Source organism: Pararge aegeria, chromosome 20 (assembly GCF_905163445.1).
Source record: "Pararge aegeria chromosome 20, ilParAegt1.1, whole genome shotgun sequence".
Lineage (NCBI taxonomy): Eukaryota > Metazoa > Arthropoda > Insecta > Lepidoptera > Nymphalidae > Pararge > Pararge aegeria.
In genome coordinates, this window is record NC_053199.1 from 1,560,704 (window position 1) to 1,585,717 (window position 25,014).

The 25,014-nt window shown below is 38.4% G+C and overlaps 2 protein-coding genes and 1 long non-coding RNA gene across 3 annotated transcripts; 1 reads left to right on the forward strand and 2 right to left on the reverse strand.

The window, feature by feature from the left end:
* Positions 1-33: 33 nt before the first annotated feature.
* Positions 34-12,408, forward strand: LOC120632741 (katanin p60 ATPase-containing subunit A-like 2). Its single transcript, XM_039902728.1, has 8 exons — positions 34-114; positions 428-592; positions 5,905-6,084; positions 7,265-7,470; positions 8,568-8,751; positions 9,388-9,581; positions 10,893-11,140; positions 11,836-12,408. The coding sequence occupies exons 1-8, from the start codon at positions 67-69 to the stop codon at positions 11,961-11,963; spliced, it is 1,353 nt and encodes a 450-aa protein (XP_039758662.1). The 5' UTR covers positions 34-66; the 3' UTR covers positions 11,964-12,408.
* Positions 12,409-12,836: 428 nt separating this feature from the next.
* On the reverse strand, positions 12,837-21,876 carry LOC120632558 (BTB/POZ domain-containing protein 2-like). The gene is made up of 4 exons (XM_039902428.1): positions 20,919-21,876; positions 20,091-20,544; positions 19,114-19,260; positions 12,837-17,175 (listed from the first exon to the last, which is right to left on the reverse strand). The coding sequence occupies exons 1-4, from the start codon at positions 21,671-21,673 to the stop codon at positions 17,017-17,019; spliced, it is 1,515 nt and encodes a 504-aa protein (XP_039758362.1). The 5' UTR covers positions 21,674-21,876; the 3' UTR covers positions 12,837-17,016.
* A 1,663-nt stretch (positions 21,877-23,539) lies between these two features.
* On the reverse strand, positions 23,540-24,398 carry LOC120632828. Its single transcript, XR_005659151.1, has 3 exons — positions 24,282-24,398; positions 23,776-23,935; positions 23,540-23,588 (listed from the first exon to the last, which is right to left on the reverse strand). It is a non-coding gene; the product is annotated as an uncharacterized LOC120632828 (long non-coding RNA).
* Positions 24,399-25,014: the final 616 nt, after the last annotated feature.

Below are 25,014 nucleotides of genomic sequence, written 5' to 3' on the forward strand. Positions count from 1 at the left end.
TTAATTTTAAAATCACCGGTTAGTGTAAAGTGTGCTTTAAAATTGGTGTCAAAAAACATATTTAAAATGACCGGAATCAATCGACCGATGAGTCAAATGAGGAAGCTGGAAACTGTACGTATTAGTTATACCCCTTTTATAATATTCGACCATCATCATGTCGACCAATGGGCGTCCATTGCTGGACATAGGTCTTTTGTGGGGATTTCCATAAACAATGGCCTTTTTTCGTCTGATTGAAGAAGTTATATATACCATACAGATTCTCCTGCTTTTCGCGGAGTATAGGAAATTAAGCTTAATTTTCATAATATATCATGGATTACGCAAAGTAACGCCTGTTTCTCTCCAATATATTTCGACCCAGATTCATGAATCGTGGTCACGACGTAGATTTTCAAGCAATAAAAGGATTTTATCTGTACAGAAAGAAGCACTATTCCGAACAAGGAAGCGCATCCTCAAGTACTTGGTGCTGGGTTTCCTGAAGCAGGAGGGCTTGCTTCGCACCGCGGAGACCATGTCCTCGGAGGCTGCCATGACGGACGAGTACACCCTGTGCGACAACATCGACTTAGATATCATACTGCAGGTCAGTTCAGACCTTAACAGCGTTAAGTGAAAGGTTGAAAGGTTCTTTGGGTGCCAATATTATTTATTTAGAAATTTATTTAAGTCCGGTCTAGTAACTTATAAGAGCTTCGGCCGCGGTGATTTAAAACTCCTCATCATATCAACCCATTACCAGCCGACTACAAGTCACCGGTTTTCTCTCACAATGGGCCAAGGCCGAAGTCCCCCACGCTGGCCTAGCGCGGTTTGGTGGACTTCGGAAAACCCTCACAAGGTATTCGTTGCATGGAGGTTTCCTCACAATGTATTCGTTCACGCTTAATCGCTAGGCGGCACGTCCTTTTCGGTAAGGTGGTAACTAGCCTCGGCCGAAGCGTCCCACCGGCCACAAGACCAGACAAGAGGAAATTCGAAAATTATAAATTTCCGAATTGTCCATGCCGGGGATCGAAACTGGGGCCTTTCAATCAAAACCACAGCGCTCGCCGCTGGGAGGTCGACAAATAGATTGAAGGAAAGAAAGCTTCTGCAGTCAGTGGCGTGCACCTCATACATGCACAAAAGCACTACTTAACTACCTACCTACCTTACAATTTTGTATAACTCATAAAGGGGAAGGATTTTATGCCATCTTGCTTCTTTATGCATACCCTGTTCAATAACCCTGTGCACGCCACTGTCTGCAGTGCATCAACAATGTTTGCGGAGAATCACTTTGAGGAAGCTCCAACAACAATTGGAAAATATTAAGCAATAAATGGGAAAACCCCTTTATGGATCACTGGGTTGGTACACACTAAAACACCAAGTGCTCAAGAGGGCATGCCTAAGTTAGGAGATTCCTAATTATTTCTTATTTATAGGTTTGGCCAATTTTAATTTATAATATAGTAAATAAGATAATTGTTATTGTTGTAGCTATGGATTTGTATCTTAATTAAACGTTTTTATTATACAATATCAACGACACACATAGGCAATGTTTGAATTTGAAGTGTGTTTTGAAAGAATTTGTAGAGCAAACCAACTTGAAATATACGGAGACATATTATTGAGCCTAGCGACCTAAATAATGGCAGTTAGGTCGCGCTGTAAGCCCGCGCTCAGTGAATGGAGCTTTTGCTAGAAACTTCCACCCGCAGCCCTTTGGGTCGGCATTCGAGTAGGTGCACAAGCTTTGAGCGACACAAGTGTTTAATGAACGAGTGGATGGTTAAAAGTATACGTTTGATGTTTTTAAAATTGTAGCTCCGCCAATCTATGTGTTCATCATATTTATGTAATAGCTGTTGTACGTTCATTATATATATATATATATATATATATATATATATATATATATGTTAGCCTGTGATCTTTGTCCGGTTTTTTTCAAATCGCGTGGGAACGATTAGTTTTCCATTTCTGTTTTAGTTCAGGCAACTTATAGGCCCATCTGAAATACACATAAAATACTATACAGCGTATTATAACAATTATAAATACAACATTATAAGCACTATAACGTCAAAATAAAAATGACTTAATCTAAGATTGTATTCCTTAACGACAAGGCTGCTTGGAAGCAGGCCACTCAGCTCTCATCTCTCACAAAACAGAAACATTCTTAAGTTTGTTAAACTATAAAATGATGTTGGAAAAGAGCAATCTACTGAGTTTCTTGCCGGCTCTTCTCAGTGGAATCTGCCTTCCGAAACGGTGGTAATACAAACAGACTGACTTGACGTTTCAAAAGTGTTTCTAACTTTTAAGTAGGCGTAGTTGAAATAAATGAATTTCGAATTTTTTGAATTTTAAAGTTATTATGGATTATGAAGAGAAAATATTTCATTAGGTCGGTACTAGATGTTACAACCAGTGAATATTAATTACCGTTGAAGTATTACAACAATTTGCAACAGAGCTGTTGCGATGGTGACTTGTCATTGTGCACGAGACTAGCAAATATTTTATTGGCGTGTCAGTGGTCCGCCATCGGAAAATCATAACACCATTATGTTCGTAGACTACCAAACTTGCCAAAGGTGACGCATTGACCACATCGCCGTACGTGTATACACAAGGAGTAATATAAAAAGACAGGCACTATTCTTTTGGTTTCGATAATATAAAATGTGTTTAAAACTTGTCAGATATGATACGAGATCAATCCCACTGTTTATTTAGAATCGTAGTAGAAAATACATTGTGCATCGGGGAGAGTTGGACGGCTGCCACGTGGAAGGTTTGAGACTCGCGGACGCCGCGCCGACCTAGCGGTTAGGCTGCGGACACAGATCGCATTAATAACTTACGAAGTTACGAACTAGGGTAGACAACAAATTTAAAAATGTGTTAATTCTTGATCAAGCGTCTAAAAATATAAGCGATGGCTCTTTAGATTTCGAATGCCACCTAAAAAATGTATCGAAAGTAAATATTAGCACATACAAAAAATTAAATTGTTAATTTACAAATTAAGATAAAAATATTAGAAGTTAAGGAATTTTAAAAAAAGGTCCTTACAGAGTAGTAAATTTCAAATAAAAATTTCCACCTCTCGGTATTCTATCTTCATTATTTATAATCAATATTAATGTTTAACATTTAAAAAAATTATGGATTACCGAACGCCTGGGTTCTAGATGCTTCTTTACTATTTCAACCAGTACACGATTTACGTATATCGTCCACTTTCGCGATGACCAATCGAAACTTTCAATTTTTCCGTAAGGCATGTTCACAATAAAGACTTTGAAACGTATTTATCACTATGAATCTAACTATTATTAGTGAAATATCGATAAAACTCGTCGCCAGTTACGTATGACGCAATAAAACCAGGCAGTCGATAACAGACTGATTTAATATGAGACCAAATGTAGGTACACACATAATTACTTATGGAACTACCCAACACAGTTGAAGATGTATGATAAATAAGGCCACTAAGTATGTCTGATTAAAAATTAAGGCCCTTGAGAGCTAATAAGCCCGCGGAGTTTATATTTTGAATCTACGGTACTATAGCCGGTTCGCTGTCATATAAATTGCTATTGTAGAATCCCCACCACTCACCGTCCTAATAAATAGCATATTGGTGTGTTTTAATGATTTTTATCACACTGTTGTGCGCATTCTTTGTCCGCGTTTGCTACGGTTTTATGAACCGTTTGTTTTCTTGTTATAAAAAGTAGCGAATGTAACTCTAATAATAATAAATAATAATAATAAACTGCTTAAGCTTAAAATATGCATAAAAAAGGTCTCAATCTATCAATGTAGATGGCCGATTGGCGCTGTGGGCAGCGACCCTACTTTCTGAGTCCAAAGCCGTGGGTTCGATTCCCACAACTGGACAATATTTGTGTGATGAACATGAATATCTTCAGTGTCTGGGTGTTTATTATAAGTATAAGTATTTGTGTATATTATTCATAAAAATTATTCATCCCATCTTAGTACCCATAACACAAGCTAAGCCCACTTTGGGACTAGATGGCGATGTGTGTATTGTCGTAGTATATTTAAAAAAAAAAAAAAAAAATGTGCACTGTGTACACAGCCTTATGTGAACTACTACTACTACTAAACTACTGTCTATGTTTCTCGCTTTTGAAACTGAAATGGTGATGCGGGAAAATATCCAAATGTCTGCCGCCAAATAGAAATGTTTTCCCTTTTGTAATCGAAATGTTTGATATATTGTTTATTTGAATGCATGTAATTTGAAGTACACCATCATCAGCATCATTATCACCCCATTTCCGGTCCACTAGGGTCCTGGACAAACCAGGGTTTAGGCTAAAAGTCCACCACGCTGGCCAAGTGAGCTGACTTGACACGCCTTTGAGAACGTTATGAAGAACTCTCAGGTAGATTTCCTCACGACGTTCTAAAGACTTTTTCCTTCACCGTTAAACAAGTGATATTTAATTGCTTAAAACGCATCTAACTCCGAAAGTTAGAGGTATGTGCCCAGGTTCGAATAAACTGCGACATATTTTATCAGAGTAGTATGACCTAGTTGTAATTTTGTACCTGTGCTAATTTATTGATTAGGCCCTAGTTTGCGGCTTTCCGCATTTTCAGCGGCTTACAGTTGCCTTGAGACATTTTATTTAAAACTCTGAATCTTACTGCAGATTGTAATGTCTCTGATTATGAAAAACATAGGGAATTGGTTTGTTTTTTTGGGGATGAATTTTTCGCCCCACTCGCTATTCCTTCGTTTCGTGAGGTGTTTTAAAATAGAGTAGAGCACAGCTATTACCATGTATCATGATTTGGGCTGCCAAATAAAAGAGTTTTCTTCTATAAGAAAAAGAGAAGAGACCTGGTCCCGTAGATGTGTATTTATCGGATATGCTGGCCACAGAATTAAGAATATACAGAATCCGTATTCAGCCATTATTGCATGCAGTGCATTGTGTCCAAATACATATAATAACGTCTCACTTCACACCCGCGGCTCACAAACTTTTCCCATTTTCTCCATTTTATGATAAGTATACGTTTAGAACACTGGTAAGCGCTCAGCGAGTCGCAAAGCTGAAGTGGAAATGGGCAGGGCGCATAGCTCGGAGAACCGATGGACGTTGGGGTTCCAAGGTGCAGGAATGGCGACCCGCACAGGTAAACGCAGCGTTGGTCGACCCCTAACGAGGTGCAAATACTGTATTATGCGCGTCGCAGTTAGCCGCTGGATCCAAGCGGCACAAAACCGTGGAATTTGGAACTCCGTACTATATATACTACTATACTGGACATAGGTATGGTAATACCTATGTCCAGCTGTGGACGTGTATCAGTTGATATGATGATGATGATGATGATGATGATGTTTTGAACATTAGAGATAAAATAATGACAGTCAACTGCTAAATGAATGAAGTGACTCTGATCGTGAATAACACATAAATATAAATAAATAAATAAATATAAATATACTACGACAATACACACATCGCCATCTAGCCTCAAAGTAAGCGTAGTTTGTGTTATGGGTACTGAGATAGCTGATGAATATTTTTTTATGAATATAATACATATAAATACTTATAATATGCAGATAAACACCCAGATACTGAAATATATTCATGTTCATCACACAAACATTTGCCAGTTGTGGGAATCGAACCCACGACCTTGGACTCAGAAAGCAGGGTTGCTGCCCACTGCGCCACTCGGTCGTCACACATAAAGTGGCACTCCAATTTATGTTCTTGAGTTTTTTATCCTTCCAATAATAATCGTGAACACGGATTCTGTATGTTCTTCATTCTTTGCTGGCTATGCTGAGGTATAGATGATGATGGATAGGAGTCAAATATAATGATATCATTGGTGCAGGACTACTGCAGTTATTACATGATCCGGTTTAACAAGCAGCCCCAGTTCTGCCGCAAGGTTGATGATGCACCGGCGAAGAGGCCTCAGACGAGGCGCACCAGACCAGAGCCCGTGGTGGTGGAGAAGGAAGACCCGGATCCCGATCTGCCTTCCACCTTCACTGTCACCAAGTTATTGAAGGTCAGTATGGAGGTCAGTTTAGACAGAACGGAATAATGCATTTTATTGGATCTACTTGGCTCTGAGAATAGGACCTTGGATTAAAGTAGAAAATTCTATGAATATCGACACGTTCTTAAGAAGCATAGCTGAATTCTTTAAAAATAAATATTAATGTGTTGAATAAAGTATAATGTAATGTAAGAGTAAAACAAAGGAAAATAAGTATTAAAACGTAAATGCCCCATTATTTACGTTTTAATAGTTATTTACCTCCGTGTCTTATTAGCGCTTCCTTCAGACTACCTGGTAAATAACCCCTTAAGTTATACAACGTATAAATCAAAACATTATTTACTGTCTCTGAGACTTATCTGCGTAACCGAACCCTAATAGTTTTTGAGTAAACCATTGCCATAGTGTTTACTAAAAAAACCAGGTACAGCCATCACATGCAAATAAATACCAAGTGACTCCTGTTACTTTTTTAGAAGCATCGCAACCACACTGAAATCACAAGCAGTAATTCGTAAGCAAATCAGAGCCCGCTTGCGCGATTGCTTCGAGAACTCCCGGGCTAGCGCGAAAAGCGCGCGAGCATGCCCGAGCAAACTCGATATTCATACAAGGCTATTTCCTATGGTAATAGGATAATTTAGAATGCATAGCAAAGTGCTTTTTTCAGCGGATCTGTCTGAACTGCGTTAAGTATTGGGCATTAGTATAAATAAATAAATACGACAATACAACGATCGCCACCTAGTCCCAAAGTAATACGGGCAAGATATATTTTGTACGACCTTGATCGTTTTCGTTGGCCATCTCTCAGATATCCTACTTAGCACCAAGGCTCTCGTTAAAACGTGCCTTTTGATTAGTATTTTTTAACAGTACGATAAAAAAATCTACTTAGGCTAGGATAATCAGTCTGGTCTTTTATTGGTCAATTCCTGTTGCCTGCGTGTTTGGTCCGTGTTAATTACGGGTTTTTTACAAATCCCGTAGCAAACATTTGTTTTCGTGAGATAAAAAGTAGCCTATACTACTCCGCCACCTTTCAATTAACTCTACGCCAAAAATCAAATCGATTGGTCGCTTATTTAGGGAGTTAAGTGAGGACAAACAAACGATCCCACTTTCGCGTTTATAACATTATTTTGGATTTTCTGTCTTGGTCTACTATTTAGCTTAACCTTTACAGGATAACCAGCTGGCGAACTGTACAATACCCGCCATAGAACGAAAGCCTCTATCTGGACTTATGTCAAATATGACCTCAGAGAAGAAGCAGCTAGTGGAACTCTTGTACCAGGACATCATACGACCATCGGGTGTGTGCTGGGACGATATCAAGGGTTTGACCACAGCTAAGAGCATTCTAATGGAGTCTGTGGTGTATCCCGTTAGGTAGGTAAGACAGTGAAGAAATCATACGTATTAATTATAATAGTACCTAGTAGTAGATCTTTCTGTGAGAGAGCTCGTCCGAGCCAGTCTGTAGGGCGTGGTTGCCGATGTAATTACAGGTAAATTACTTAATACCTACGCCGCAGGTTGATGGACACAGGGCGACACTTTATAGGGCGTGTTCCTAACTTGCTCTGCGAAGAGTTGCACTGTTTATATGTGACTTGCTCTGTTTAGTTTGTCAATTATTACGATAAAAAAGTAGCTCCTGAGCACACTCTCCGAAATGTAGCTTGTAGAATACAGCCAGACAAGCAACCTTGCACCGGTGTTCAAGGCTTTGAAGTCTAATGACTACAAGGTCCATTGAGTCTCCTAGCACGACGATCCACCGAATCCAAAGCATCGAGCTGGTACTTGGCAGAGCTATCCCATAAATGGCTGCAGTACTCCATGCACGACCGAACTTGAGCTTGGTACAGGGTTAGAAGCTGTTCCGGCGTGAAATAGCGCTTAACTTTGTTGAAGATGCCAAGTTTTTTGCCAGCAGTTTAGCTTTGGACTCGATGCATTGTCCAAAGCTAAGATTGGACGAAATGCTGATAACTAAGAGCTCAATACTTTTGATTACATCAACGTATGGCGAATAAACAACTCCAGGAGTAAAGATGTTAAATGAAGCAAACTTATGGGCAACATTCGATCAAGTGTATTCATTCATTCATGGGTACAGTGGCGTGCACTTCATAGATGCACAAAAGCACTGCCTACCCTAAAATTGATATATAGCTCGTATAGGAGGACGATTTCTGCCATTTTATGCAATTTTCCTGCTGTCTGCATACCCTGGTGAGAAACCCAATGCACACCACTGCATGGGCATACCCATAACTGGACTGACAGGAGTGTGTTACTGGACTATTTATTAAAAAAATATCACATGTGATAATAGTATCATGTTCTTAACCAGGTACTGCAGTGGCCAACAAAAGAGGCATTGATGGACAGACGGACAGACGTGTAACTGTGGGCCGAAGCGAAGCCGTGTGATCCTCAGACCATACCCAGACAAAAATCCAAAACTTAACTCTTTGCAGATATCCAGAAGTGTTCACCGGTCTCCTGGAACCTTGGAGGGGGGTGCTGCTCCACGGACCACCGGGCACCGGGAAGACCATGCTAGCGCGTGTCGTGGCCAGCGAGAGTGGGTGCACGTTCTTCAACATCACCTGCAGTACGATCGTCAACAAGTGGCGTGGGGAGTCGGAGAAGATCGTCAAGGTCAAGATACTTTTTTCTGTCCCATTGTGAAGCAAGGTGCAAAATGCAACTTTTAATATAAGTGGATCAACTTGGAGGCATCTACCATCGTGATCGTGCATCTCTAAAAGCAGTACTATTTTAATACTGTTTTGTCTAATCCGCATTTAAGGCATGGCATAAGTAACCTTAGATAGATAGAATAAATTTATTGCAACAAACCTATTTTAGGAACGGCAAGCTAACTTAGACAGCAAAAACTTTATTGCAAACAAAAAAAAAGGGAGAGTTGGTAGATATTTTTGTACTAGCGTCTATGCGGTCTTATCAATTAAACTGACAGTAGTAACAGATATGAATATTAAAATACAGAACCTTCAATTATCCATTATTGCATGACAGACCTAAAACAGTGAAAACGCCCCACGCTCGTCTCACTTAATACTCGCGCAATGTTGCTAGCTCACAAAATTTTCCCATTTTCCCCGTTTTATTGTAAACGTTTAGAACATTAGAGGTAAATGAGATTATAGTCAACTGCTAAATGGAGTAAAGTAACTCTGTTGGAGAAATACTACTAAGTCGAGTGGTTTTTGTTGGTTGGTTTGGTGTACGCGGTTTCTATATTTTGTTAATTCTGTAGCTCGCACATTCCAGGTACTTTTCGAAATGGCTTCCTACTATGCCCCTTCGATCATCTTCATCGACGAGGTGGAGACCCTCGCGGCGGAGCGAGGAGCCGGCGAGCACGAGGCGTCGCGGCGGCTTAAGTCGCAGCTGCTGACAGAGCTGGACGGCATCACGCAGAGAGACGGCATCGTGTTCCTGCTCGTCAACTCCAACATGCCTTGGTGAGATGCTTATGCATTTTATCATATTCATCAGGCTAATTAATGGCCGATTGGCGCAGTGGGTAGCGTCTAGTACTTTCCTTTTCCTGCTTTGGACTCATCCAAGGCCGTGGGTTCGGTTCCCACAACTGGAAAATGTTTGTATGATCTCGGTCTCGGTGTTTATTTGTATTTTATAACAATTTATTTACCTAAATTATTAAAAGTATTCATCAGTCAACTTAGTACTTATTATACAAGCTACGCTTACTCTGGGGCTAAAAGGCGATGTGTGTTTTGTCGTAGTTATTTATTAGTTGTCGGCAGACTGGCGCAGTGGGCAGAGAGTGCTTGCCGAGTCCAAGGCCGTGGGCTCGGTTCCCACAAATGGAAAATGTTTGTGTGATGAACATAAATGTTTTTCAGTGTCTGGGTGTTTATATGTATATAATAAGTATTCATATGTATTATTTAAAAAATATATTCATCAGGCGTCTTTGTACCCATAACACAAGCTACGCTTACTTTAGGGCTAGATGGCGACGTGTGTATTTTATTTATTTATTTGGTATCTATGACCCATCACTACACACTACACTATAACATAGATAGAATAATTAAAAACTAAACTAAATCAAATAACTTACATTAAATATTAATATGCAATATAAAAAAAAGTTACAAATTAAAATATCTGCGCCCAGGCAGCCCTATGTAAAGTTTAATATACCACTTGTAAATTGGAGAGTCGTATCGATTTATTAGTGCTTTCAGAATGCCGTTACTGCTTACCCATTATTATTGTCATAGTATATTTATGTATCTGTTTATTTATTTATATTGGTTAGAGCCCACTCTAACGATTATTATCACATTTTACTAACCAGGGCCATGGTCTCCAAGGCACGTAAGTGGAGACTACCAATTTGGATTGGATTCCAGGCTGGTATTGAGAATTTCAAGAGAAGAACCCAATACGTCGCTATCCATAATTCACTATGCTTAGTTCAATCCATGTTCCGTGTAAAATGAACGAACCAATTAGATAATCTCATATACCTAACTTAGCGCATTGTGCGCGCGTGTTTAAGTCAAATCTAAATAGTAAAAGTACATTTTTTATCTTGTGTTTTACCCGCACATTTCGCTTTTAACTTCCCGTCTAAAAAAAACGACGTCAACGTCATCATAAATTCAAAATGGCCACTAGTTCAAGATGGCCTACAACATAATGTTAAACAACGAATCTTGGTTGAATCGATGTGTTATCTAATACTAGGAAAAGTTTTAGTCACAATACGATTTTAACTTTTCCTTATTCTTCTCCATCAGGGAAATCGACCCGGCAATGCTGAGGCGATTGGAGAAGAGGATCTACATACCGCTACCAGATTTCAAAACCCGCGAGGAACTTTTCGAGACGTTTCTGAACAGCAAGAATATAGAACTGGTGCCCAAGGTCAACTTCCAGGAGTTAGCTGCTAAGACTGAGGGTTACTCCGGGAGCGATGTGAAAATGGTCTGCAAGGAGGCTCTGATGAGCAGCGTGAGGAAGATGCTGCCTTACATGGGGGGAAAGAGTAAGTGTCTTTACCTCCAGATTCCCTGTCATTCTATATTAATACCAGCGACCCGCCCCGGTTTCGCACAGGTGCAATGTGATTTATACTTAATAAGTACAATTTCATAGTACAGGTTTAGACAGCGTTTGCAATGTAAACTCACAAAAATATATTTGTAATGCATACATTGCTATTCTTTGAAATTCTTTGCTTTTCTCGAGTATACCTAATATGTCCTACTATACTTAATCTTAACGTTCTTCTTGAATCACTATGTTTATGGCCTAAAACTGAAGATTAGATGCGAAGTTTAAAAGATTTAAGCGTACAAACAGTTGGAGCGACTTTGTTTTTTACTATGTACCGTAAAGTGAGTAGGAGCTAGACTTCGCTTTCAGTGGGCAGAGTTCGAATCCCAGCCGGTAACTTTTCTAAGTTATTTGCGTTTTATTTAATTAAAATATCATGGCTTCAACGGTGAAGAAAAAACATCGTGGGTACACCTGCACGCCTGACAGTTCTCGAAAATGTTCTCAAAGGTGTGTGGAGTCCACCAATCCGCACAGGGCCAGCGTGGTCGACTACGGCCTTAACCCCTTCTCATTGTGAGAGGAGACCCGTGCCGTGAAATATTAAAAATAAAAACACTAAACATAGCTCTGTCTATCGCCGCTGAATTTAATTCATGAATCTGTTATTTGCTCTATTCTTAGATCATACCAATCGTAAAGACAAGATATCTCTCTCCGATGTTCTCACGGCGATTGAGAAGACGAAACCAGTTTCGAAGAGCCTATCAAAAAGACACCAGGAGTGGCAGAATGAGATGGGGTCATCTTAGTAATAGAAGTAGGAAGAGAGAGAGTTCAAGAGGAAAGTAGGAAGAGAGAGAGAGTTCCATAGGGAAGTAGGTACACCTACCATACTTATTTAAATATATTTAAAAAGCTGGAAAGGAAGCTGAAGCGTGAGTTCCTAAATAAGAAGCATTTTTTCCACAAAGCGGTACATTAAAATTAAGTTTTCTTTTTTCGAGTATCTCTGGGACGTCGTATCGGTATAAAAGAATTTAAAGTAAACCATTATATTTGTATTGCAAGGTTAAATCTGAATTCGTATTTATATAGCTCTATTCACAAATATGAAAAAAACATTATTCAATACCTAACTAAAGTATGATTTTGTTGAAAAAGCTCTTCAATTCAAGTCGCTTCGCTCTCAGCTCTCATAAGATAGTAAAATTCTATTGATTGTAAACTATAAATGATGTTGAAAAAGAGCTATTTACTGAGTTTCTTGCCGGCTCTCTTCGGTAGAATCTGCCTTTTAAACCGGTGCAGGTTGAGGTAGAGTCACTACAGACTGTCTTGACGAAGAGAAATGAATTTTGAATTTCATTTTTTGCGGTCTACATGACATAAGCCCGGAAGTTTGAACGTCACGAGCCTGCGTAAAATGTAATCCATACTATTATTATAAATAAGGAAGTGTGTTTGTTTGCTCGTCTTCACTTTACACCCCAATAAGGAACCAATCAACTATATTTTTGGCATAGAGTTAGTTAAAAGGACACAGTAAAAGTAGCCTTTGCTACTATTGGTTCTGGAAAATCATCAAACTCCCAACTAATATTTGTATTTTTACACACAAATGTACTTACACCACGGGTAACACCGCGGGGCAGCACTAGTTTTAAAATAAAACGTTTTTTTTATTCACCAATTATCTTTTATTTGACATCTAAATTAATTCCTCTATACAAAACCTTGAAAAATACATATTTTATAGTTTACAGCTACTTAATAAATAGATAAAAATGTACACAGCTCAATTCCTAATTCTATTATATTTTTATTTAAAAAATATATAACAAAAAAGAATACAAACACCAAGGGTCGATGCACACCGATCGGTGCGGTTACGCATCTGATGCGTCTACAAAAGTAGTAAAAAGTCATAATAAGTAAATAAAATACTACTGATGGCGCTTTTTAACCGTAAAATACATTATGCAGTTCGCTAGACCGCATTGGCGCATCATCGTGCCGAGTCTAAGAACTCGATCCCACTCCCATAAGAGACGCCGAGCTTTGGGTCATCATACGCGTAGGATGATGACGATGGTTTTTTACTAAAATTCTAAATTTATTTACAAGGTGAAAACTAATGTGTATCGACCCTTTAAAGGAACATTTTTCACTAAGGATAGTTCTAGCAGCAGTACCTACGTCATACATCTTAAACATAAGGGGTCTTATAAATAAACATGGCATAACGTCGCATATAGTTACGCAGTTTATATTCATGCTCTGGACGATTGCCAGTTGAAGTGTGATTACTTCGTAACTATTTCATCGTTATGCCACGTTAATCAATAAGGCGCTAGGAGCCTTATTTATAAAAATGGCATAACGTCAGAATGCGTAAACATATCGACGCTATGCCACGTTTATAAATAGGAGGGTAGGAGCCATAATTATTAAACGTGGCATAACGTTGGAATTGTTAGTGTTTTTCGCGAACATAAATTTAAAAGATGCTTGCTGTCATTTGAAGTGTGATTAAACACAGCGAAGCTATATCTACGTTATGCCACGTTATAAATATTGGGGTAGGAGTAATTTTGAATAAACATGGCATAAAGTCGATATAGTTAGGAACTACGTTGTGTTTCTCACCGGCTGACACTTGAAAGGCTGTTGTCAGTTGGAGTCTGACAAAATACTGCGTAGCTATTCTGACGTAATGCCATTGTTCTGGTACATACTTTTTTCGGGGCACAAGTCAACTCGATATTTGAGCCTATAGACATCAGGTAAAATGACTGCACGCGATTTATGAAATATTAAATTGTTTTACTGACAAAAATTCGCCTTTGTTTGAGACGATTACAAAACGAAAAAAGTTAACTCCAGTATTAGTAAATTTCGTTCGAGCAGTCAGTGCTGTTGTGCATGGATGAGGTGCCTTCTTTTTTAAATGTTTAGTTTCCTTGAGATGACACATGACACAATGAAATCAAGCAATTTGATCCTATTACACTATTGTAAGCTTTACCAATGTGCATGGTAAGTTTAATTGGTAGGCGATAAATATTTTTAACCAATCATAACGCTCAATATTTTGGCGCGAAAGATTATCTATCCCCTTATGCGTCCCCTATTGGTTGTTGCGTCTGCTGTTTACAAATGCGATAGCATGAGACTCTTTTGTTAATTCTAACCTTAATGTAAATCAAAAGTTTTTATATTGAATTGATGTATACAATTGCTTTTAGAAGTTGGATTACACTTTCTTTCTCTAAACTATAAAGTGGCAGTATGTTTATTGCTTAATTAGTTACGCTTAATTATGTTTATTGCTTATGTATGAATAAATTATTTCATTTTGGCACTATTTAGTTTAATTTTACAAAAATATTGCTGTATTCATTAAGTCACAGATTGGTGTTGTCTATTATACGTAACAATAGCGGAGAAATTTACCCGATAAAAATATAATTTTATGTAGAAAAAGTATTTCAAAGCGGGAAATTAAGTGTAATTATATGATTGTCGTAATAATTTTCAGATTATTAAAACATGGTGATCCGTCCGTGATCCGTGAAGTCGCAATTCGCTTTGTTTTTCTAATGTTCTTTATCCCTTATCCACTAATGAATAGAGACGAACAAATTAAAAAAAAAACAAATATACCCGGAGTATATTTGTTTTTTTTTTATCTTAACAATACAGGCATATATTTGTATATAGGTTAAAGAGTTTACCTAGCTTAAGAATATACGTGTCTCTAACCTAAAAGTTATCACGACAGTAGAATATAACAAGAAAGTTCAAATTTATATGTATAAGCGTTTTATTATTATATTACACATAGACAGAAATACAAGATATAATAAAGGTTTTCGCTATAACGCCAGGTCTAATAAAATTGAGAAAACGACTGATATTTTCAAGGGTACTTTAAACACTTACGACTTCTATATTGCACAATTCTTATAACTAGCCTATAATGTAAGCAACAATTTTGGTAAATTTATTGAATTAATACTGTTCAGAGTTTTGTTGAACAATGTTTTAAAAGTTTTAAACAATATTGTAAAGATTATGTAAGTTTTATGAATTAGAAATTGACGAATGTTCGGGGCTCATCGGGGCACATCGATCGAGAGCAGCGCAGCGTTAGTAGACCTCCAACTAGGTAGACAGGTATTTATTTTTTTAATTATTTACAATGGCTTTGACATAAGTGCTAGGACGCTGCGGTTGTACTCTGCTATACATTCGTTCCCACGACGCCGCGTCTCGTGGACACGGTAGTTTCACTACGTGGCTCTCACATCTGTATCTGTCCCACCACCCAGCTTCTACACGTAGGGCAACTCTTTCAGATTAACCTACAGCCTATCACTGAACCGTAAAGTCACTATAAATAGACAGACATGACGTTTCAAAAGTGCTTATAGAGTAAGCCTACTTGAGATAAATGAATTTTGAATTCAACGAACCGTGCTTGCAAATCGCCAGTCACCAGAAATTAAAAAAACAGCTGGAAATATGAGTGAACCAAACTCGCAAAGCGATGTAGCTTTCTAGGCGAAGGCAAAATATATAGATTCCTAGACTAGGTAATGGGGAATGTACCTTTTATTTTTGTTCGTTGTCATTGTTTTATCGTTTCTGGGCACATTCCTAGTCTCTCATAGCAGAGACAGTTTTGAAAGCATAGACCCACGTTGCTTTTGTACATTTCACCAATCGATTTTCACTAGGTAACTGATAAATGTCTATGATTCTTCCCACAAGTTGTGGTATTTTGTTATGATATTTTTCATTTATCGTATTGATTTAAGATTATTTAAAAAAATCTTGTATATATAATTTATTTTCATCTGGCAAGTGTCAGTTAACGACTTTCCTAAACATTACGCACCGCCGTATCTTAACCTTAGATGGCGCCTCACGTCGTAAGTCTTCATCTAAGAGTTCATAAAACGTTTTTTTTTCTTTACGCATCACCCGAATCATTATGGCATTAGTGCTTACTATTTGTAAACTTGCTATGCCTACATAAACGGTTTCGTTTCTAAGGATGGCGCATGGTTTTCTCTAACGACCGCCTACATCGCGGTTTGACGGTAGAAAGGTGAAGGTAAAAATCAAATGATATGTGTTTTTCAATGCAAGCGTAATTTTAAACTAGTAGCAGTGCCATTTGTGACAGAGCTCGTTCGGTGAAGTACTGCACCGAAAAATAATAAAAATAATTTATTCGATCTTTCTTGATTTTTTAGTTCGTTGGCGACAAGGGGGGGACAGAGCGAAAATAATTAGTTCCATCTGTCCCCCTGCCCCCGTCGAGGGGACAAATAATTTTTTTTATTAATATTTCTCTCCCTAAGAAAACAGCCCGGAAAAAAATAATTTGATCTGACCCCTTGTTGGGAGCAGGGGGACAGACCGCATTTTTTTGTTCCTATTTGGTCCCCTGCAGGGCTGGTACAGGTAGGAGACAATAATTATATTTCCCGTACATATATCCCCTGACAAGGGATATAATTAACGTGTCCAACTGGTAAAACACGGAAAAATACCCCCGTTTATTATTACGCATATATTGTTTGGATACTATTTCCACTTGCTCGCCAGTGATCTGAGAGTTAATAAAGCTGTGGAAGAAGATTAATTTTTATCCTTTCCCGGCGAGATTGTCTCCTGCCCATGCTAGCCGTGCTAAGGGGAAAGTGCAGGGGGACAGACCCTATTTACCAGACGTAATGATGAAGGAGATGAATCAACCACATTTCACTGGCCCGAATGAAATCTAAGAGTAAAATGTTACCATTTTATAAAAATTTATGCTACGCCTACAATAAAAACAACTAGTTTGCGACTTCAGATGTGGAATATGATGGCGGGGATCTGACCGTCCTCCACGGAGGTGCCGTTGTTGTTCCCGGCCGCGTACGAGAACTGAAACACCACCTTCTCCCCGTTGTTGCAGTCCACCGTCACCCGCCGCAAACCCCGCGTGCCGTAGTAAGAGTCCGTGCCCTGGAAGGAAGGCGTTCCGCGTATATGTTTTTTCATCGACCCAAATGCACAGCACATCGAATTGTGGGTTCGATTCCCACAACTGGAACATGTTTGTGTAATGAACATGAATGTTTTTCATTGTCTGGGTGTTTATATGTATATTATAAGTATTTACGTATCCTATTCATAAGAATCTTAGTACCCATAATACAAGCCACGCTATATTATGAAAATTAAGCTTAATTTGCTATAGTCCGCAAAGCAAGAGAATCTGGATTGTGTAATTTATAATTTCTTCAATCCTTATACTCCACACCAAACAGATCTTCGGCAATTTACCCTCTACGCAGGTTTCGCTCCGAAACCGGAGCATCCTGAGGAGATGTTGACTTCACAATAATTCATTGTAAAGTCAACATCTCCTGAGGATTAAGCTTAATTTTCATAATTTATCATGGATTTCCGCAAAGTAACGCCTGCTTCTATCCAATACAAGCTACGCTTACTTTAGGTCTAGATGGCGATGATTTTGTGACTTCACACGCCTTTGAGAACATTATGGAGAACTCTCAGGCATGCAGAAGATATCAATCAACACGATGAATAACATCTGACTTTTTCAGAGTTAAACGTAGTGATAGCAGTTAACGTGAGTAATATTCAATTGCTTAAAACGCACGTGGGCCGGAAGTGAATTGATAACTATGAAGTGGCTGTCAATTATTATTTTTTATCCCCCTACAAGTCAACCCTCGACTACAATCTCACCTACTGCCAAGTCATGATTCAGTCCAAAATGGTAACGGGCTATAACCCCTAATCAGTTTCTACGCGACATCGTACAGAAACGCGAAATCGTTTTTTATAGAATTACGTCCTTGGCGGTAGTCACTAGCTACGGCAGAAGTCTCCGACCGGACCACACCAGAAGAAAATAATAGAAATACCAAATCTTATACCCAGGACCTCCGACTTAAGGGCAGGGCACGGAAACCGGAAAAAAAATTAAACCGGTTTCGGTCGTTAACCGTATACCGGGGGGTATTAAAATAAATTCGGTTAAGGCTCCAGTTTCGTTATTTTGACCGGTTAAACAGAGAAACCGCTTCTTATTTCCCTCAAATGATTTAAAATAAGGTTTTTAAGGGTTTTACTTAACTATAATTTCAGTTCTTTTTGTGATTTGCTGCGCGCGCTGTACGAGTAATCTGAGGCGGCAGGAAGTTTAGATGGTCGTTAAATATTCCATGAACTACATTTTCTTTGAAGTTAGCCAAAAGTCTATATTCCTAACCTAAGTAGTATATTCTTATTCTTAAAATTAGGCTTTTTCTACTAAAACATCTTGATTTAAAAGAAACGACACAAATCGACTTAAAAAGATGTATAATTTACACAATTATTGTTTTTTGCAGCGAAGTAGGACTCGCATTCACCACGAACTAGGATAGGCGTCTTGAATAAACCGGTATATTAAATATAAATATATATACTACGACAATACACACATCGCCATCTAGCCCCAAAGTAAGCGTAGCTTGTGTTATGGGTACTGAGATAGCTGATGAATATTTTTTTATGAATATAATACACATAAATACTTATAATATACAGATAAACACCCAGACACTGAAAAACATTCATGTTCGTCACACAAATATTTTCCAGTTGTGGGAATCGAACCCACGACCTTGGACTCAGAAAGCAGGGTCACTGCCCACTGCCCCACTCTTTATTAGGTTTATTTAACGTTATGAAATCGATCGCTCAATTAGAACGGTAATCTGTAGCATTTCGGTTCGTTCAACAATTTATCCGGTAAAACTCAGAACATTGAAATAAACCGGTTATTAACCAAAATTATGCGGTAAACCGGTTTAAACCGGTTCAGACCCCTGCTTAAGGGAAGTCGTATTGAGCTAAGTGGAGTTAAATCAGCGTCCTTCATTGTCATACCTTAAGTTTGGCACTGGCGATGTAGGAGGTGTTGGGCAGGATCTCAACGGGCTCCTTGAACATCGCGCGGAAGGTATCGTCCGTGCCGTCGCAGCAGAACGTGGTGGTGTTCGACCCGCACACCTTCTTTGTGGCTAGATGAATTATCTGGAAACAATTAAATAGTAATCTTGCATATAAAAGGCAAAGGTGACTGACTGACTGATCTATCAACGCACAGCTCTAACCACTTGACGGATCAGGCTGAAATTTTGCACACAAATACTTATTACAACGTAGGCATCGGCTAAGAAAGTATTTTTGCAAATTCCAACCCTAAGAAGGTAAAATGGGAGATGAAAGTTTGTACAAAATCCTGCATTTACCAATTTGTTTTTCAAGTTACATCAATAGAACTTTGATTTTAGGTTTTTTAGGGCGTTCCAAACTCCACGAATCTTGGCCGCTTGTATCCAGCGGTTCCGCGGGTAACCGCTTGATGTCGTCTGTCCACCTGGTTGGGGTCGACCAACGCTGCGCTTACCAGTGCGAAGTTGCCACTCAAACACCTTGGAATCCCAACGTCCAACGGTTCTCTGAGCTATGTGCCCCGCCCATTGCCACTTCAGCTTCGCGACTCGTTGAGATATGTTGGTTGTCTCTACTAATTATTTATAACTATCTACTATTTCTTTATAGATCATAAAACATATTTTGTTTGCAGAATGTCATCTAAATAAATGTATATACTAAAAAATCCTGTGCATTTCACACACAGCAGAATTAAAAGTTAGTCTATGAGATGGATGGAATATCAGCTATATTAGGATAAAAGTAAGGTTCATTATTCTGTACTGAGCCTTAAAATTATTTAATACTTTAATGTATTCTATCTCATTCTCTCGAAGACTTAATCCTATACATACATATGTTTGTTTTTTATTGTGACACATTTTCGTTACATTGAGTTTCAAATCAAAATAATTACTAGTACATACTTGTAAGTGAACTTCATATTCCGTCGGTCCAAAGTAAGATCCATATAATCCGAATCCCACAATAAAGATCCTTTGGTCTACCGTGAACCTGATCCTATCAGTGGTACCACTATAACCCCACCGGGATTCAGTTTGAGAGAACCTATTAACTGTCAGCTCTTTACCAGTCATACAGCATCTTGGTGTATCCAGGAAGCCTACATTTGGTTTCGGATTAACTGTAAAGTACAGAAATAACTGGACAATCTCTCTGTCGTCAAGTAAACCACTCTGGGCGGGTCCCATTGCAAATTCTTCTACAGACATTAAGGGGAATCTTATTGCATGGAATGCTCTTCCTAGGACCATTCTTTGGTTGCTGGGAGTGACAGGCAACTGACGTCGAATACATTCAGCCTCCGACCAGCGAAGAACGGCCGCGAAGATTTTCGCCTCGCGAATGCGTAAGGTGTCTCTGCAAAAAAAAAAAACATTACTTATTTATGACTAATAAGGACTGACAACATTCAACCGGAATTTCTGTCTACCCCATTCCCCGCATATACTAGCCATCTACCCGTTAGATCTTTCACACTACCCCAATTAGATTTAAGCTTGTAGGTTCAAGTACATAGGGAAAAATTATTGAAATGCATGTTGCATTGCACAAATTAATTACAGATTATAATCATTAGAATATATGTAGTCAAAATAATAATGGTGCCATTGTTAATATTGTACAAAATTCTCAGAGCTTCCTGTACGAGGTTTATAATATATAGGCAAGTTTGTTTAGAGTACATCTCTGAATGTAATTGAACCTATAAGCTTATTTTGCTTATATTATACCTCTCCAACACAGCATTCAAAGTGTCCTGATCGATATCTGTAAATCCCTCCGCATTCAATGCATCGGTAGTGTTCTTATCAATCATTTCCAAGCACAATGCTGCCAGCTGTGGCTCATCAAACAGCCTTGCTTGAGTTAAAAGCAAAAACGCATTGTCCGTACCCAAATTAACTTTTAAAAATTCAACACAATGCTCTTCTAATGCTGCCACTGCATATTTCTTAGCTGTATATAAAGTTGTCATGACACTTTCCGGACCAATTCGTACCTCATCAGAATACAAAAACTTTAGTAAGAGTAAAAAAGCTGCAGGCTCGACATCTGGTAACTCTACCTCTTCAGATTTTGTTGCTAGGACCCCATTGAACATTGCATCAAACACTGCACTGCCTACGGATAAGACGAATTTGTGCGCAGGTATGACTTGCTGATTCGCATCCTTGCCCACAATGAAATGTACGTCGGATAAAATTTCGTTGTTAAAAAGAAATGACAAGCGTTCTTTAACTGTCGTTTTCGTTGCCTGCCAGTTGTGGAGTCGTCCACCTGTGTTATTGGTGGGCTGTAGGTTCTCTATCGCTGATGAGGAAGGCATAGGCTCGTTGGCATGGTTTTCATCATCGTTACGACTTTGTCTCGATTGTCTGTTTGAAGGCAGCATATTCTGTGGCGGATGCTCTTCAGCATTCGCCCCTTCCTCCAGCCGCACATTCAATAATCTATTAACTATCTCATTCTGGAAACCAGAAGCCATGGCTGCAGTTTATTTTCTTTCCTCGTACATTACATGAACGCCGGTCGGTTGAGATTTTCCTTGCACGGTAAACTCAAATTTGAATGCAGCCGAACTAAAATAATACGAGGAATTAATTTTGATAAACTGAATCAATTCCTTAAATGTTTGTGTATTTAATTAATTAAACGGTTCATTTTCTTCTGCGACAAAATTTTCGCATTTTTGACGTGACAAATGACATTGAAATTTAAAGTGACGTTTGACAATTGACTTTGACATAGGCAGGAGCTTTTTAAAACGAGGCTTCCTAGCACTGGGTTCAAACTATTTCACATATTATGTCAAGCCGAAGGAGCTTGCTGTATTAATAAACCGTCATCGAGCTAAGAACAGGTTCCAAAGTACCGTTTAATGTATGCTCAACATTTTTTTTTAAATGCACTATTTTATTTTGCTATATAAGTTAGCTTTTGATTGCAATCTCACCCGACCACAATCCCACCTGCCGTGTGATGATGCAGTTGAAGATAAAACGGGAAATCTGTTTGAGGTAGAGCCGTTATATTAAACAAATACCCTTAATTGGTTTCCACTTGAAATCGTACCGAAATGCTAGATCGCATGGCAGCACGTTTTGTTCGTTAGGATGGTATATATAACCCCAGCCGAAACCTCCATCCAGACCAAACGCACTTCAGAAATTTTTAATTCTCAAATAACCGTGGATCGACCCCGGAATCTATAATGGGAACTCCCACTTATAAGACGACAGCGCTTACTTACCACTGCGCCAGAGTCTACTTCGTCAACAACAGGTTTTCAATCATTAGTAGGTACTTTGAATTTGACAACCGGTTCTTAGGACGATGTTATAAAACACCACGAACTTACTGAAGCATATTCAAAATATTTTGAATATGCTTCAGTAAGTTCGTTCGAGATTTTTTTTAAATTCCACTACAAGTTAACCCTTGACTGCAAACGCACCGGGTTGTATGTGATGATGCAGTCTAAGATGGTAGCGGGCTAACCTGTTAGGGAGTATGGTAGTTACACCCCTAATAGGTTGTCGGTAGGGTAACAACTAGCCACGGCCAAAGCCTCCCACCAGACAAAATTCCTGTATTTTCTGCACTTATCTCGGGGTCTACATACCCAATAAGCATTATCCTTATCATCACATTATCCGGCCACTCTATGCGGCGATAGCTCAGTGGTTAGGACTTCGGCTTCACTCTGCGGGGGCTGAGTTCGAATCCCAGCACGCACCTCTAACTTGTCTAAGTTATATGCGTTTTAAGCTATTAAAATATCACTTGCTTCATCGCTGAAGGAAAACATCGTGAGGAAACCTGCATGCTTCAGAGTTCTCCATAATGTTCTCAAAGTAAACTCAACCAATCCGCACTGGGCCAGCCAACTGGACTAAGGTCTGATGATATGGATTGTTGCCAGCGAACGAAAAAAGCATAGAAGACGCGTTTCTAAGAAATTGTCTTTCGAAACTAGTACCAATTAGTCAATAAACGCACGCCCTTTAAAAGAAGGAACTTGAGTCGCAAAGAGCTCTTAATAGGTTCTTCTATTTGTCGTACGACACGGGACCAAGCGTGATTGGCCGGTAGTTACGTAGTGCCGCTGCTGCGCAGGCCCAATCAGCAGTCTCTGGAATCGTTGGATGATTTTATGCAATAAGGAAAGCAAAATTAGATTAAAATAGCGTCATAATAAACGCCGATTTACTTTACGGAAGGAATTTCTTTCCTTTGTTCATCATTTTCTTTGTTACATGAGTTTTTATCATTTTGCAATTTATTATCCATGGAGCCATTGTAATGTTATTATGTTTCGATGTTATATTGGACAGTGGAAGTGGTGTCTCGGGCTGTGGGGATGGAGTCGTTAAAACCGGAATTTCGTTTGAAAACACCATCTGAAATTGTTTAATCATTTTTTTAATTAATTTAACAAGAAAAGATAATTTATCTAAATTCCACAAAATACACTTAACACTATAAAAACAAAAAATAATTATCTCGACCATACCAAATTAAAAGCATCATCTCAGACTAAATTTTTAATACATACTTAAATATATAAATATATTTTTAAATACTTACAGTACAACTAGGTGTAGCGACTTTTTTAATCATTCTGAATCCCTTCTTTGACAGATAAAAATCATCATCTCTAAAAGGAATGGAACATATTCTCGAGCTTTTGCTAGGCATCCAATCATTTTCTTGTCTCTCTAACTGAACAGCTTTTACCCATTGTTCTCTTCGACAAGGGTTTTGTGGGAATCCAAATTAAAAAAAAAAGAAAATCAAATAAGAAAATCATATTATTTGTCACTAATAATTTTGAAAAACGATATAATTACAAAAGTTAAAAAAAAATACTATATTTTCAAAAAATAATTACATCTGAGCATTGTAAATTAAATGCAGTTAGTTTTGTTTAACGCTATACCATTAAAAGCAAAAATTAAAAGTTTGTAATAAATACTATCTGAGTCGAAATAATTGTATTATAATTACTTAACTACATATGGCATAACACCATCCATAAGGATAATACGTAATTGTATTTATTTAGATTTTAGTATAGTTATCGGTGTTCTTACACGTGAAAAGTTATTCCACTATCCTTGTGGTGATGATCCGTATGATTTCGACACCATTTCACAACACATGAAGGCATTTTGAATTATTAAAATCTAGTTTTACGCAATTCGTTTAGCCGCCACTACGCATGAATGTCGCGAGTCAACTAGATTCGTTTGCGGTACAGTTTATAAGCCCCTCCCACCACGGGACAGTTTCCGTTACGCTATTTTTGAGTACGAGAAATGCTTCTATGCTTTTTTCGTTCGCTGATTGTTGCCAATTGCCATAACTTCTAGGAAACGGACGGAACCAAAACGGAACGTTTTCTCCTCTGATACATAGCATGCATGTGTAAGTTTTCTCAACCACGTAAGAAGATAATAAAAAAAACGATATACTATTAAAGTTTTTGCGAATTTATTTATTATTTATTCGCCTGGAAATATTTGAAGTAGTATTTTCAGCAGCATGTATACGGGATGGGAAGGTCAAATACGGTGACAGATCGTATATACGGGACGTATGGCAACTCTAACTATAATTGGTTTTTTGATTATATTTATTATTTGAATTGTTTATTATTATTGTTTTTGATGTGAAACATCTTTAGGCTTTTAAACCTGATTGTTGGCGTGGCGACACAGGCCGTGGCGACGCGTAGTTGAGTTCTCACGATTTCAAATAAATATTTAAAATTGTAATATATTTTTTTTATTTTATTTTGTTTTTAATACAAAAATAATAAACATT